The sequence below is a fragment of the Eptesicus fuscus genome, chromosome 21, assembly GCF_027574615.1.
Source record: "Eptesicus fuscus isolate TK198812 chromosome 21, DD_ASM_mEF_20220401, whole genome shotgun sequence".
NCBI classification, from domain to species: Eukaryota; Metazoa; Chordata; class Mammalia; order Chiroptera; family Vespertilionidae; genus Eptesicus; species Eptesicus fuscus.
Window position 1 is genome coordinate 19,206,397 of NC_072493.1, and position 16,475 is coordinate 19,222,871.

General features: G+C 38.8%; 1 protein-coding gene and 1 non-coding gene across 7 annotated transcripts in view; both read left to right on the forward strand.

Moving 5' to 3' along the window:
- Positions 1 to 16,475, forward strand: part of CNOT1 (CCR4-NOT transcription complex subunit 1) — a 74,746-nt gene that overhangs the window by 35,080 nt on the left and 23,191 nt on the right. For all 6 annotated transcript variants that reach the window (XM_054710191.1, XM_054710194.1, XM_054710193.1 and 3 more), the window contains exons 20-30: positions 1,048 to 1,172; positions 1,412 to 1,698; positions 2,557 to 2,635; positions 4,570 to 4,800; positions 5,332 to 5,472; positions 6,425 to 6,604; positions 9,294 to 9,410; positions 9,750 to 9,860; positions 10,200 to 10,277; positions 10,454 to 10,631; positions 11,426 to 11,556. In XM_054710191.1, coding sequence (XP_054566166.1) covers positions 1,048 to 1,172; positions 1,412 to 1,698; positions 2,557 to 2,635; positions 4,570 to 4,800; positions 5,332 to 5,472; positions 6,425 to 6,604; positions 9,294 to 9,410; positions 9,750 to 9,860; positions 10,200 to 10,277; positions 10,454 to 10,631; positions 11,426 to 11,556 — 1,658 coding nt within the window. The remainder of the gene's footprint in view (positions 1 to 1,047; positions 1,173 to 1,411; positions 1,699 to 2,556; positions 2,636 to 4,569; positions 4,801 to 5,331; positions 5,473 to 6,424; positions 6,605 to 9,293; positions 9,411 to 9,749; positions 9,861 to 10,199; positions 10,278 to 10,453; positions 10,632 to 11,425; positions 11,557 to 16,475) is intronic.
- Positions 7,225 to 7,361, forward strand: LOC114230988 (small nucleolar RNA SNORA46). Its single transcript, XR_003616979.1, has one exon. It is a non-coding gene; the product is annotated as a small nucleolar RNA SNORA46 (small nucleolar RNA).

Sequence of the window (16,475 nt, forward strand, 5' to 3'; positions counted from 1 at the left end):
TCCTTAGGGGTATTATCCTTAAAGTGTGACGAATAATAAAGAGAAAATAAAATCTTATGTTTAGATTTGACTAATATACTTATCCTAAGTTTTTTTTTTTTTTTTTTTTTCTGGTTGTTTGTTTTATTGCTTTCACAGAGACGAAGGGAGAGGGAGAGAGAAAGAGAAATATCAAGGATGAAAGAGATTGATTAGCTGCCTCCTGCACAACCCTACTGGAATCGAGCCTGCCACCCAGGCATGTGCCCTGACCAGAAATCGAACCATGACCTCCTAATTCATGGGTTGATGCTCAACCACTTGAGTCATACTGGCCGGGCAAGGTGGTGGTGTTTTTTAACTAATCAAGAGCAGCCAGGAGGGTTTAATATTTCTATTTTAGCTTGGCAGTTTATAAAATAACGAATTTATTTTAAGGTTATCACTTCATGACATGTATATAACCTTAATTATATTTAATAAAATAAATATTGCCATATAATATACATGATGTAAAACCCACTTTTTAAAGTTTCGCCTCCTTATCCAAAAGTCGGAGAAGTCCTCTTTGTAAATATCCTTTTTGTGGTTAGGACTAAGTATTCACTAGGCAGAATTTGACAGTATTAGTGTGAAAGGCTTGTCTGAATGTTAATGTTTTGTAGCATGCTTTGTGTTTATATCAGTATGTCATGCACATGCATTGGAGATTCTTAATATGTTAAATATGATTTTTATTATGAAGTAGTTAAGACTTGTTAACCTCGAGTGAGGTTGTATTAAGGGTAAATTCATTGTGAATTTGAACTTAGTGGCCCTTCATGGTATAATTAAAGTCTGGATGAAGAAAATATTAAGATAGAACCATAGTTGTAAGGCAGTTTTGTTAAAATCCTTTATGTGTATCTAGAACAGCTGAATATTAAAACTTGACCACTTAATACTTTCTTCAGTTTATTTTTCCCCTTAAAATTAAAACTATATTGGTCTCTCTGGCTCTATATGTGTGTTATGGGGGAGTGAAGTAAGAGCCTAAATGCCCACTAGTTGCTTTTCTGTTTCTAACAGCGGACTTGTCTCAGGTGTGGCCAGAGGCAAATCAGCACTTTAGTAAAGAGATAGATGATGAAGCAAACAGCTATTTCCAGAGAATATATAATCACCCACCACATCCAACCATGTCTGTTGATGAGGTGAGTGTCTAGGATGATGAAAATCTTTATGGTCTAGGTAAACCTTAAATGCCCCTTGCAAAGCTTTTAGAAATCCAGCCCAAAGTATGTTGATATGTCTGTGCATCGTTTAAAATCTTAGCATTTATCTTAAGCTCAGTTTATTGTGAAATAATTCTGCTTAATCTATTAAGGGCATTTTAGGGAGGCTCTTAATAATAGTTTCCTTTGTGTGTATTGTTTTGTCTTGCCTTTTCCAGGTATTAGAAATGCTACAGAGGTTTAAAGACTCTACCATAAAGAGGGAACGAGAAGTATTTAATTGTATGCTAAGGAACTTGTTTGAAGAATATCGTTTTTTCCCCCAGTACCCTGATAAAGAGTTACATATAACAGCCTGCCTGTTTGGTGGGATAATTGAAAAAGGACTGGTCACTTACATGGCACTAGGCCTTGCCCTGCGATATGTTCTTGAAGCCTTACGCAAGCCTTTTGGATCCAAAATGTATTATTTTGGGATTGCTGCACTAGATAGATTTAAAAATAGGTAAGTGGATAGGTTTCCTTTGAAACTTACTTTTTTAAATATAAGGATGAATAATAACTGTAATTTATCAACTGATTCTTGCCAAGTCTCATTATTATACATATGTTAACTAATCTTAATGACTGAAGTAGATGAGGAAGAAGTGAAAACAATTAATTACACCTATCAAATAAGTAGTAAGAACAGTATAAAATGAAATCACGGGGGGAGTTTGTTTATTGAGGTATACTTTTTGCACAGTGAAAGTCACCATTTTAGGTGCACGGTTCTTTGAATTTTGACAAATTTTTTTGCAGTTGTGTAACTCACAATCAAGATACTGAATATATCCATCATCCCCAAGAAAGGTCTCTTGTTTCCCCATTGAAGTCCACTAATTTGATTTGGTCTAGTTTTTTTCAGATTGTTATTTGGATTGACCCAAACACAATGTGTATGGGCCTGACTTCTTGCACTTAGCATGGTACTTTTGAAATTCATCCATTTTACTGCATGGTTCAGTAGGGTTTATTTGTTGCTGACTATTATCCTGTTGTGTGGATCAACTACAAATTGTTTTCTGTTCACCTGTTGATGAACATTTGAGGTTGTTTCCAGATAGCAGTTTTAGTGGCTTATTGTAATCAATTTTAAGTAAAATATGACATTTTAAAACATTTTCTGATGTAAAAGGAGGTGAAGTTTGTCAATATTTCCCCCCTTCACTTCTGTATTCTTCCCTTTGGCATTCTCTTCAAGTAAGGTAGTTCACAGGCAGAATGAGAGAAATGGCCTAGATTAGCATTGGGAAGAAAATTTTTGTTAATTGTGCTGCCTCTGTACTTACATGAAATAGTGAATAAATGTTTTTGTTGGCAGATTGAAGGACTATCCTCAGTATTGTCAGCACTTGGCTTCTATCAGTCACTTTATGCAATTTCCACATCATTTACAGGAGGTAAGCATCTTCCATACCTGAAACCTTTCTAGTAGTTGGAGGGTTTGTATATTTTAATTTGATTTTGAATGTTAGAAATGGTATTAAGATTTCTTAATGATTTGCATAATATAGGTACACATATTATTTGTTGCTTATTTTGCAGCTTAATAGTAGATTGTGAAAAAAATGCATTCTTGATCTTTTCTAAGCAATGGTTTTGCTTGATTTAACAAAAGGCTTTTACTAGTCTTTTAGCCTGATTATCAAAGAATAGACAACTTTTACTATATTACTAAGAGAAACTTTGTTGGGTTTTAAAAAGGATTTGGAATTGGAATCTTGGATAAAAATATGTAAAGTTGTTTATCTGATTTAAAGTATGATTCAAAGCTGTTTCATATAGGACTTAGACCAGTATTTCTTCAAAATACAGCCTTCTTACCACCTGCTTTGATTCCTTTGAGGTACTTAAAAAGGAGGCAGTCCCTGAGGAAAAGGACCTAGAGAATATACATTTTAAGCCACCTTATGTGACTTGTTGTTTTAGTGATTGATTTTAGGCTTACTGGTAAACATTCATACCTTTGTCTTGCCTTTCATCACAGTCAGATCATAGAGCACAAGAAGTTGATTCATGTTTATTTTACACAAAGCAGGTGTAAATGACTTTATAAGATTATATTTTAAGGAATCAGAAAGATCAGAATTTGAACCTACTATTATTTCTATACTAGAAGCCTGATGCATGAAATTCGTGCCTGGGTAGGGTCCCTAGGCCTGGCTGGAGATCAGGGCCAATCTGTCGGGCGACCAGCGGGGCGATTGGGAGGACCCTGCTGGCACCCACCTTGGCTGGCCAGGGGCCTGTGGGCTGTTCCTGCATTGAACATCTGTCCCCTGGTGGTCAGTGTGCGTCATAGCGACTGTGTTTTGCCGTTCAGTTGATTTGCATATTAGGCTTTTATTATATAGGAAGGATTATAATTTAATCCAGTAGTCTAGTCCCATCTGCCAAACTCATCCCCATGGGTTGGTTTGTAGGAGGGCAGGATTGTTGTGATGGCTTAACCTAGGAGATTCATGGAGAGCGGAAGGCAGGAGTGTATTTATTCACAGGAGATTGGGTGGGAATGCCAAAACTAGAGTACTGAAAAATGTATAGGACAGCGGTTTTGAAAAGCAAGGATGTGAGATCAGAGGATTACCACAGTCAAATGTGTTTGGAATTAAGAGCCAGGAATATGGATCTTGGAAGACTGGAGCTCAAGAGAGGTGGCATAAAAGTGATCACACAGAAGAGTGGTTTCTGGTACCCACTGTAGCAAGAGAGCCAGAGGAGGGGGAGAGGTCATTGTTCATATTTCTGTACTTTTCAAATATGTAGATAGTAGTTTTTGTTTTGCCAGAAATAGATTGTTGAAAATAGTATCAAGAACCCTATGTCAGTCCTCTAAATGAAGGGGAGCAGGGAACCACCAAACCAGTCCTGGGACGTCCATCCAGTATCATTGCTTACCTTCTAGTCGGCTTGGCAGTATGTAGTGTGTTTTTGTTTTGTAGTTATAGCTTTACAGAATGGTAACTCACAATGCAGTGTGTATTTTAGGCCTTAGGTTTCTCATTAGCATCTAATAAAAAGATCAGTCTATTACATAAATTTAAATAAATGTTATAGGGATTTAAAGAAATTTATATGCAGGTGCCTGTGGATGCTTTTTTGAAAATTATTTTGCTAGGCTAATTCTTTCATAAATACTAATATTTTACCCACAGAGTCTGGTATATACACATAAATATTATATATTTGAGAATATGGTTCAAGGAGTAAGGGGAATAGATGAACCAAAAGAATACTCTAATGACTTCTAGCCTCTCAGAAATAAGGGGAGTGTAATTTAAAAAAAATTTTAAGAACTCTTTCAAAATGTGTTTTTCTCTCCCTACCCCTATAGTATATCGAGTATGGACAGCAATCTAGAGATCCTCCTGTGAAAATGCAGGGCTCTATCACAACCCCTGGAAGTATTGCACTGGCTCAGGCCCAGGCTCAGGCCCAGGTTCCCACAAAAGCACCTCTTGCTGGGCAGGTTAGCACTATGGTAACGACCTCAACAACCACCACTGTTGCAAAAACGGTTACAGTCACCAGGCCTACCGGAGTCAGCTTTAAGAAAGATGTGCCAGTAAGTAGGTCTATCTTTTTTCTCTTCCAAGATTTATATTGTAATATATGCATTAATGAGCATGTATTTTAATATTATATAAACACATGCCTACTAAAAAAGTTGAAAAGACCAGCATTTCTCCCTTTGTATCTCACCCAGATTTCCCAGAGGCAGCCACTATTAATAAATTAACATATATTCTTGCCAACTTCAGTGCACAGTCATATACCATGTGTACTTTTAAAAAAATATTTTTATTGATTTCAGAGAAGAAGAGAGAGAAAGAGAAACATCAATGATGAGAGGGAATTATTATTAATTGGCTGCCTCCCACACACCTCCTACTGGGGACCAAGCCCACAACCTGGGCATGTGCCCTTGACCAGAATCAAACCTGGGACCTCTGAGTCCACAGGCCGACGCTCTATCCTCTGAGCCAAACTGGCTAGGGCCCATGTGTACTTTTTATACTAAAGGAATTTGTGTACATTTTTTCCTGGATATGTCAACTAAGCATTTTAATCTGTTTATGTACTTTTATTTCTTTAGCCTTCTATTAATACTACAAATATAGATACGTTGCTTGTGGCCACAGATCAAACTGAAAGAATTGTAGAGCCCCCCGAAAATATCCAAGAGAAAATTGCTTTTATCTTCAACAATCTCTCACAGTCGAATATGACACAAAAGGTGAGCATGATGTAATATTTTACATATCACTTACAGATGCTCTCTAGTGGTATCCCTAATAGTTTGGGGGGTTTACATTCTACATCCTTTTAAATACTCACTTAACTTTAAAGGTAGAGGTAATAGAATCAAAACAAAGGGGAGGTGGATATATAACTAATGTGTGTGGTTTTGTAGACGTTAAATAGAATTAGTTTCAAATGTATTGTTTTGCAGTGAGTTACAGGCATTTTAAAATAAACTTCATGATCTCATGATGGTGGAAGTTTTTTTGTACTTCTAGTCACAACTCCTGTTCCTCCCAGAGACCATTCAGAGCATTTATTAGGAGTCTAATAACAGGTAGCCCTTGTGAAAAGCATAAGGAATGATGCTTCCCTTGCAAGATTATATGCTAAGATAATACTTAGAAATGCCTCTTTTAGCCAGTAGGATTAGACTAGACAAGTGGGTTTGCGATATATGCAAGTACTATCTTTTAAAATCTCACCATAATTGGGTTGGGGTTGAGGGGTGGGGAGGAACTAAAGCTTTTTTACTATCCTTTTTGGAAAAGAAGTATCAAATTTTACAGATGATTCCTGGAGATGGAAATACAGGAAAACATAGTTCTGGGGTTAGGTCTTTTAATGGCAGGTTGTAGATTAGTAATTTATCCTATTTTGGTCAAATGGTGAGTTGGGTAAGATGTGGATGAGGGACTACATGTTTTATAATTTTAAAGTTGAAAGCTACCATAGATGTTTGTACTAATCACCCACAGTTTATGGAATTGAACACACTATATATCATGGCATCTGTCTGATGTGGGGGAGAGATGTAGTATAGTGATTTGATTTAGCACATAATTTTGCAAGGAGCCATATGCTATAGTACTATTCTCAGAAACAAAACACATAACCGTATTTTATCATCTTTTAATTATATATTTTCTGTGTCATTGGTTGGCTAGGTTGAAGAACTAAAGGAAACAGTGAAGGAAGAATTCATGCCTTGGGTTTCACAATACCTGGTTATGAAGAGAGTCAGTATTGAGCCAAACTTTCACAGCCTGTATTCAAACTTCCTTGACACACTGAAGAATCCTGAATTTAATAAGATGGTTCTAACTGAGACCTACAGAAATATCAAAGTAAGTTAGTTCTTGTACTTCTTTTCTGTTCTGATTATGCAAATAATTGATTGTATAGGCAGAATTTGGAGGGGGGGAGTGTTGCTGTTTTTTGTACATGTCTATAAAACTGCTCTAGCATTTGTTTCAAATATATATCTAAATTTCATGAAGAATTTAGACATACTATGTGTACTTTGGAAGTAACTACTATTCTGAATTGTTTTCTTTATCCTCTGAATGTTTTTAACTTGCTCCCTTGCCCCCCTATATTTGCAATATGCTCTTAGCTGTAGTCCCTTTGTTTTGTTTTTTAATAGTCTTAATAGAAATTCATTGTATGAATATATAGATATTTAGGTTATTAACTTTCACTATTACAGAAAGTGTTGCAGTGAATGTTTTCTTTTATGTCTTAAGTGCCAGATATCTCTCAACTCTAGACCTGTTTGTATACTATCTGCTGTTTAGGATTCTCAGCAGTTTATTTTAAGGTCAAACTCTTCCCGAGTGAATGCTTGTTCCATAAAATTCAAGTATTTCATTTCTTAGGGGGAATAACTTTTCGAGTACACAGCATGAACCAGCATACAGCTATGATCATTCTTTGCTGAATAACTTGGGACATTAGCTGAGGAGTGGGCACTATATTTAAACCTGTGTATGGGAATTCTCCCCATTCTAGGTTACGCTGTAGTGCAAAAGAATTCCTGGCTCTTTTCTGTTGCACAGCTGACATTGCCATTCTGCTGTTGCTGGATGGAGTTAAGGAACATAACTATATTTAGCCTTTATTATCTGACTAGAGGACCGGTGCATGAAATTCACTGGTATCCATCTATGTTAAAAATATCCCCCTAGGGCAGTGATGGGCAACATTTTTTTTTTTTTTAAATATATTTTATTGATTTCTTTACAGAGAGAAAGGAGAGGGATAGAAAGCTAGAAACATCGATGAGAGAGAAACATCGACCAGCTGCCTCCTGCACACCCGCTACCGGGGATGTGCCCGCAACCAATGTACATGCCCCCGACCAGAATCGAACCCGGGACCCCTCAGTCCGCAGACCGACGCTCTATCCACTGAGCCAAACCGGTTTTTTTGGCTGATGGGCAACCTTTTGAGCTTGGTGTGTCAAACTTCGTCAAAAAACTGAGCATAACTCGGGTAGTGTGTCACTTTGAGGAAAAAACATTATTTCGTAAATGTTTCATCCTTAGGAGCAGCAAATGTTTCATCCTCGGCATGCGGCTGCCTCAGCGGCCGCGTGTCATCAGAAATGGCTGCGAGTGTCAGTGCTGACACGTGTGTCATAGGTTCGCCATCACTGCCCTAGGGGGATGTCTGACTGACGGCTTAGGACAGTTCCCTGCGGGAAGCGGGCCTAAGCCGGCAGTCGGACATCCTTAGTGCTGCTGCGGAGGAGGCAAGAGAGACTCACTAGCCATGAGCCTGGCTCAGGGATTCTGGCTGAGCGGCACTCTTCCTGTGGGAGTGCACTGACCACCAGGGGGCAGCTCCTGCATTGAGCGTCTGCCCCCTGGTGGTCAGTGTGTGTCATAGTGACCAATCGTTCCACCCTTCAGTCGATTTGCATATTAGCCTTTTACTACATAGGATTATATAGGATAGTAAGAATGGTTGGGATATATGAAAACTTCCACACACTTGAAAGCAAAATCTCAAGATACTTTCAAACAGAATTTTAAATTATAAATTTTAATTTATGTGATGGTTCTGTTCCCCTTATGAGAGAAAGTACTAGAAAATCAATGGAATGGATTTGAGTTTTCTAGAAATTTGCAAAGAAGTGTTTATGCTATATTATACTGTATTTCAGAGTTATCTTGTTTCCAGAGATATACAGCGATCTGGAAAGTCCTACAATTTGCAGTAGAGATTGTGATCTTGGTTACATTTCTCCATATGTCTGTCATCTTGAAGGACTTAGAAGCATGGATCGACTTTTTTTCTTTTTTTTTTTTAGTGTTTTCATTTGAATTGCAGTTGGGTCTCTGCTTCAAGCTACCTAACATTTTCAGAGTTTTCAGATACTTTTCTGTGGGAGCATACATCACACTTTTAACCTTGTGTATACTTGTATTTTGTGTGATGTAGTTATATTACCTATTGAAAATAAAATGTAAAGAAAGGCATGAATAGGTAAAAAGGTCACTGAACACACAAAATAGTGCTATGATAGTATGAAATAGATCTACTTGGGGGGCATGTTTTCATAATTATTGACTTGGGTTTTTTATTATTGTTTTTTCCCCATCACCATTTATGCCCTCTTTCACCTCCTTCTTACCCTCCTCCCCCATCACCATACTGTTGTCCATGTCCATTATTGATGGCTTGTTTTTAACATAGGATAATGGAATTCTCAAACATTTATTTAAGTTGTTTTTTTCCCCCATAAGCCCATTTTCATATCTTTTTTTTTTAAATATATTTTATTGATTTTTTTACAGAGAGGAAAGGAGAGGGACAGAGAGCTAGAAACATCGATGAGAGAGAAACATGGACCAGCTGCCTCCTGCACACCCCCTACTGGGGATCTGCCCACAACCAATGTACATGCCCTTGACCGGAATCGAACCTGGGACCTTTCAGTCCGAAGACCGACGCTCTATCCACTGAGCCAAACTGGTTTTGGCTATTTTCATATCTTTCTTAATCCTGCTTTTTTTTTTTTTCCCCTCTTAGGTGCTCTTGACCTCTGACAAAGCTGCAGCCAATTTTTCAGATCGTTCTTTGCTGAAGAACTTGGGACACTGGCTAGGAATGATCACACTAGCTAAAAATAAACCCATCCTACATACTGTGAGTTCCAGCTAAAAGTTTATATAAAATTTAAGAATGTTCATATAGCATATTATGTCTAAAAGTCTTTATTTGGGGCTATTTTAAGAAATGGGTATTTGTAAGAGTTTGGTTTATGTTTTGAATCCCTAATTGCCTGCTCATGACCCCACATCATTTATGAGGATGCACAAAAGCCAGTAAGTTATGATTGTCACTACTTTTTTTGGTAAGGCAAAAGTCAGATATTACTTTGATTTCTCTTTTGAGGATAAGTTTGGCACAGTGTTCTTTGTGTACTTTGTGAAGAGTTTTGAAGTATATTCCTAGCTTTTAAAAATACTATTTCTCCCCCCCTAGGACTTGGATGTAAAATCTTTGCTGCTAGAGGCTTATGTTAAAGGACAGCAAGAATTGCTCTATGTGGTGCCCTTTGTTGCCAAAGTTTTAGAGTCTAGCATTCGTAGCGTGGTGAGTAGATTTTAATATTTTATTAATGGCTAAATTGAAAGAGTTAATTTCAGCACAAGGTCAAGAAATTATGTCCTTAGTTCTTATGAATAGCTCTAGTTCAATCAGTATTTCTCGGATAAAGTTATATTTCTAATGTGAGAGGCTAAGTAAATTAAAGGACTAATATCTAATAGGTGGCTTTGAGTTTTGGTGTTTTTCTGAAATTTTATATACAAGGCTAGGGGTTTTGTGGGAGCACTTATACTTATAGCCACATAAATATATATGCTTAACTATTTTAAATAATACAAGTTGAAGTGATGTGGGGTCCAGTTTAACATAATAGATTTTCTTTAGGTTTTTAGGCCACCCAACCCCTGGACAATGGCAATTATGAATGTATTAGCTGAGCTACATCAGGAACACGACTTAAAGGTAAATTTGTTGCTTCTTAATCCTTTGGAACATTCTCTGTTTTCATGTTATTAAAATTTATAGGAGAGGTAGAGTATTGGGGGAAGGGCATTGTAACAATCCGGTAAATCATTTATGTTATAAATAAAGCTAAAATTTTATTTTAAAAATTCTAATCGAATATTGGAATTATGCAGTTAAACTTGAAGTTTGAGATTGAGGTCCTCTGCAAGAACCTTGCATTAGACATCAACGAGCTAAAACCTGGAAACCTCCTAAAGGATAAAGATCGCCTAAAGAACTTAGATGAGCAGCTCTCTGCTCCAAAGAAAGATGTGAAGCAACCAGAAGAACTTCCTCCCATCACAACCACAAGTAAGTATAATAGTTAGCTGCCCTTTACTTACCAGAATGTTCTCTTAAATGGTACATTTTCATGCATATAGCAAGTTATAATTATTGAATGTTGTGCTGCTGAAACTTTTGTATACTTTTTGGTGGGCATTCTAATTATTAAGGAAATGTTAGCAATGTCTACACATTGTCATGTCATATTAGAATATATCTGAGTAATTCATATGGCATTCTTAATTAAATAGGTTATTTATCTTGTGTGAGGTCTCAGAAAGAATTCAGTGGCATGACAGCCTGTGTTATTCCTCAAATCTAGGGATGACCAGACCAGGTAGACCTCCTAGGGGATTGGATTATTTTATGAAGGCCAAGATGATTATAAGTGCTGGGGCAACAGAGATGATTGGGAGGTGTGGTTAGAATAAACAAGCTTTTTTTTTTTCTCTCTCTCAGCCCTCAGTAGCTAAAAATTCCCAGGTGAAACCAGGGAACAGCCTAGGTTGAAAATAGACATCTATAATACGGAATAATCCAAGGTTTAGGCCTGCTAATGCTGCATAACCTCTTAACTGATTTCTGTGCTATGGGCACTGGCACTGACATAGTTTTACATACTTGGTTCAAATCTCTGTTAAAATGACAGAATTTTTATGATAATTCAGGGTAGGGAAGATGTGGCCTTTGTCATTTTCCTATACTGCCATCCTCTAATCCAGTTTAATGAAATAAAAGCTACTTCGTGCCCTGCTAATTTTATAGTGAAGTCAAGAAACATGCTATTTTTATTAGCTCTTATTTTGTCTCTTTACTTTTAGCAACTTCTACAACACCAGCTACTAGTACCACCTGTACAGCCACTGTTCCACCACAGCCACAGTACAGCTATCATGACATCAATGTCTATTCCCTTGCAGGCCTGGCTCCACATATTACTCTAAATCCAACAGTAAGTAAACACCATCCCATCCCCAAACTTCTACTTTGTGACACTGGTTACCTTCCCTTTTCCCCTTCTTCCTGGATTCCTAGGTTGTAGATTTTTGTGCAGAGAGCAGGGATTGGGCACTGCTGTGTAGTACAGCTGGGATGTTTTCTACTCTAAAAGTCATTGTGACTAGGTATCATTTACATTGGTTTAGCATATCCAAATCCATGATTAAAATCAATACAGCTGGCTCCCTATACAAACCAGAGAGGCACCCCCTGCCCTATTAGGATGGTAAAAATTTGTAACCATCCATGACCCTCAACCCAATGTATGAGTTTTTATTTTGACAAAGAGACTGATGGAAAAGTGAGTACTAATGAAGATCTGGCCTTTGATATTTTTCTTTCACTGACATCTAGCCTATCTCAAATGGAAGGAAGTTGTGAATGTTTGTAGTGACTACAGCTTGTTTACTAAGTTCCTGTGAAATGCACTTAGATGCTATTAAAACAAAACAAGACCGCAAGACAGCTGTGCCCGACTGGTGTTGCTCAGTGGTTGAGCGTCAGCCTATGAACTAGGAGGTCACAGTTCGATTCTTGTCGGGGCACATGCCTGGGTTTCGGACTTGATCCCTGGTAGGGGGTGTGGAGGAGGCAGCCGATCAATGATTCTCATCATTGATGTCTCCCCTTCCTCTCTGAAATCAATAAAAATATGTTGTTGGTTGGTTTTTTTTTTAAAAAAAAGCTGGCAATACAGGGTGGGGCAAGCATAGGTTTCTAGTTGTGAGTACATAAAACAATTTATTATTAATTTATTATTTTCCATATAAACATACTTTTGCCCCACCCTGTACAATCACAATCTGTAAGAATTCCTTGGCTCAGGTCAGAAGAGTCAGTGTATACTATAGCTTTTTGCTCTTTATTTTCATTAGCATGTCACCTTACCTTTGCATTAAGCCATTTTTAGTCAGGAGCTGAAACTGACCTGATTCATTTGTGTGTATAAATCTCTAGGTTAAGGCCTAGAAGTAACTTCATTCTTTGTTTCTGTGCCCTGGTTCTGGGAGGCAGTCTGGACTAACTATTTTTTTTTTATTATTTAAAAAATATATATTTTATTGATTTTTTACAGAGAGGGATAGAGAGTTAGAAACATCGATGAGAGAGAATCACCGATCAGCTGCCTCCTGCACATCCCTACTGGGGATGTGCCCGCAACCAAGGTACATGCCCTTGACCGGAATCGAACCTGGGACCCTTCAGTCCCCAGGCCAACGCTCTATCCACTGAGCCAAACCAGTTAGGGCATGGACTAACTTTATAAATAATTTCCCATTGATCCTTTATTTAAAGGTTTTGTTTTACTGTCTATATTCAGAGTGATAATTTATTATCCTCTACCTTTTATTATGCTTAACATTTGTTTAGTTTATAATCAGATTCTTGGAGTTTTTATGGTCTTTGCTTTTTAGAAAATGTTCACAAATACAGGAGTAACATAATTAATCCATTGACCATTTGGATTTAAAGGACTTGAAAACATTTTAGAGAGATCATTTTAACCTGGTATTTCTTGTTTTGTATAGATGTGCACTTAGTTTTTTGTTTTTTTTAATCTTTATTGTTCAGGTTATTACAATTGCTTCTCCTTTTTTCTCCCCATATTTCCCCACCCCCCTCCCCTCTGCCCTTAACCCCCGCCCCCCCCCCCCCCGTTGTCCTTATCCATAGGTGTATGATTTTTGTCCATTCTCTTCCCGTACCCCCCACACAGACACCCCTTTCCCCCTGAGAATTATCAATCCACTCCCATTCAATGCCTCTGATTCTATTATGTTCACCAGTTTATTCTGTTCCTCGGATTTTTAATTCACTTGATTTTTAGGATCACTTGTTGATAGATACGTATTTGTTGTTCATAATTTTTATCTTTACCTTTTTCTTCTTTTTCCTCTTTTTAAAGAATACCTTTCAGCATTTCATATAATACTGGTTTGGTGGTGATGAACTCCTTTAGCTTTTTCTTATCTGTGAAGCTCTTTATCTGCCCTTCAATTCTGAATGATAACTTTGCTGGGTAGAGTAATCTTGGTTGTAGGTTCTTGCTATTCATCACTTTGGATATTTCTTGCCACTCCCTTCTGGCCTGCATAGTTTCTGTTGAGAAATCAGCTGACAGTCGTATGGGTGCTCCCTTGTAGGTAACTGTTTTTCTCTTGCTGCTTTTAAGATTCTCTTTGTCTTTTGCCCTTGGCATTTTAATTGTGATGTGTCTTGGTGTGGTCCTCTTTGGATTCCTCTTGTTTGGGGTTCTGTGCGCTTCCTGAACTTGTAAGTCTATTTCTTTCACCAGGTGGGGTAAGTTTTCTGTCATTATTTCTTCAAATAGGTTTTCAGTATCTTGCTCTCTCTCTTCTTCTGGCACCCCAAAAATTTGGATATTGGTACGCTTAAAGCCATCCCAGAGGCTCCTTACGCTATCCTCACACTTTTGGATTCTTCTTTCTTTCCGCCTCTCTGGTTGGGTGTTTTTTTCTTCCTCATATTCCAGATCTTTGGTTTGACTCTTCTGATACGGTGGTCTACAGTTGAGTGTCTGTATATTCTTTATTTCAGACAGTGTATGCATAATTTCTGACTGGTCCTTTTCCATTTTTTTTGGTATTCTCATTAAGGTCCTTGAAGGTCTCTTCAAGTTTCTCAGCGGTTTTTAGAAGATTCTTGAGTAACCTTATAAATGTGGTTCTGAACACTATGTCGTCCATTAGTTTGCTTTCCTCCATCTCTCCTACTCGTGACATACTTTGGTGTCTCCGCATTTTGGCTGCCTCCCTGTGTTGATGGAGTGGCTATGTGTGGTCAGTGACCTATAGGGGCCAGTAGCTCAGCTTCCCCAATCACTCTAGGTGGACGCTCTTGGTACACCCCTTTGTGGGCTGAGTGGAAAGTCTTGGTGTAGTTAAAATTAAAAGCCTTGATTGCTGTTGGTACACTGGGAGGAATTGACCTCCAGGCCAATTGGCTGTGAGGACCTGCTGTGTCTATAACGGAAGAATTGCTGTGCTGGAGACACAGTAGGGCTTTGGTGCTCACTGAGTCTGCCTGTTGAATGTGTCCCTTATGAGAGTGGTTGAAATCTGGTGTCGTCCACACCGACCACTAGATACCCTAGTGCAGTGATGGCGAACCTATGACACGCGTGTCAGCACTGACACGCGTAGCCATTTCTGATGACACGCGGCTGCTAAGGCGGCCGCATGCCGAGGATGAAACATTTGCTGCTCCTGAGGATGAAACATTTGTGAAATAATGTTTTTTCCGCAAAGTGGCACACTACCTGAGTTATGCTGAGTTTTTTCGCGAAGTTTCACACACCAAGCTCAAAAGGTTGCCCATCACTGCCCTAGTGTCTGGATCTCCAATGGGGTGCAGGTCTGAGGCCTCCCAGTAAGAGCTACAGTTTTCTCCTCTTTGCTTGGGCGGTTTTGGAGCAGTCTGACTGGAGCTGCAGTTAATTTGGTTGAGCTGCCACAGAACAGTCCATTTATATGTAAAAGCCGCTGTGTGGAGCCTGGGCGGGTTTGTAGAATGTGTGGGGCGGGGTCTCAGGGTGTCACTAGGCTGGGGTGTGGCCAACGGCCATGGCTGCCTTCAGCCGTCTCTGCCTTTCCGCGTTTCCAAGTCCCCGTGTCCCGCGCTCCAGCGCAGCAAACCCTGATTGCTGGGCGCACCTCTGCAGAAAAGTCATTCTCACTCTCCGACCGATGGCCGAGAGTCTAGCTTCTCCCCGTAGTGTCTGGGTCCCCCGCGTGTCCCCAGAAACTGGAGTTCAGAGTGATCGGGAGTTTGTCTCCCTTCGGTTTGAAGAAAAGGCGCGCCCAGTCGCCCGCTGCCAGCCCGCTTTGAGCGTGTCTCCGTACCTCAGCTCTCCAGCGTTTGCGCTCCCTTCTCTTCTTAGTTGTAAATCTACCACTCAGCCAGCTTTCCCGTGGTTCTGGGTGGTAGACGTTTTGTTTTTAGTTGTATTTTTGAAATTGTTGTGCGAGGCGGCAGTTTAGTTGTTTAACTTCCCGCCATCTTGGTTCCTCTGCACTTAGTTTTTGAAAGAAAAATCTAGATCTAGAAATTGTGATTCCTCTTTATATTATTCCCAGTAATCCGAATACTTTTGTGTTCATGAATATTTTTAAGATTTCTTAAAAATTCAGTAAGAATGAACAACATAGACTGATGAACAAGAACAGACCCAGAAACAAGGAGGCACGGATCAGACTGTCGGGCCTCAGAGGGAGGGTAGGGGAGGGTGGGGGTAAAGGGGAGAGATCAACCAAAGGACTTGGGTGCAAGCATATGCGCCTAACCAGCGGTTGGGGACAACAGGGGGGTGGGGGGATGTGTGGGGAGGGGTGTGGGATGGGAATGGGGGCATGAGGACAAATATGTGATACCTTAATCAATAAAGAAATTAAAAAAAAAATTCAGTAAGGTAAAGAGACCAAGTGAGTATTAGGGCATAGTTTCTACCAGAGAAAGGATTGGAAAATCTTTCGAGCAGAGGCTTCAGTGTATGATTATACAAAAATTCTTGCTATTCTGAGGAATTATTTGTAGCAATAAAAAATTTTGTAGAAAGCATTTTCTCTGTAAATTTGTTTCTTTTTCCATTTCCCCAACTAAAGGAGTTACTATTTAAAAGAGTACTTGGGTCACATATTTTAACTAAACAAGTAGTGTGTCTTTGAGTAGGTAATGTATCTTGTAATGAACAGTAGAACTTTTAAAAAATCAAAAAACATGTATTACCTTGCATCACAAGGTATGCTGAATGCTACTTCCTCTTTGTAGCCCAACTTTTGATCCTGGGCTTTTTATTGATTAATTTAAAGTAGAAATTGGTAGTTATGGTTAACCTTGAAGTAATTCTAAAAT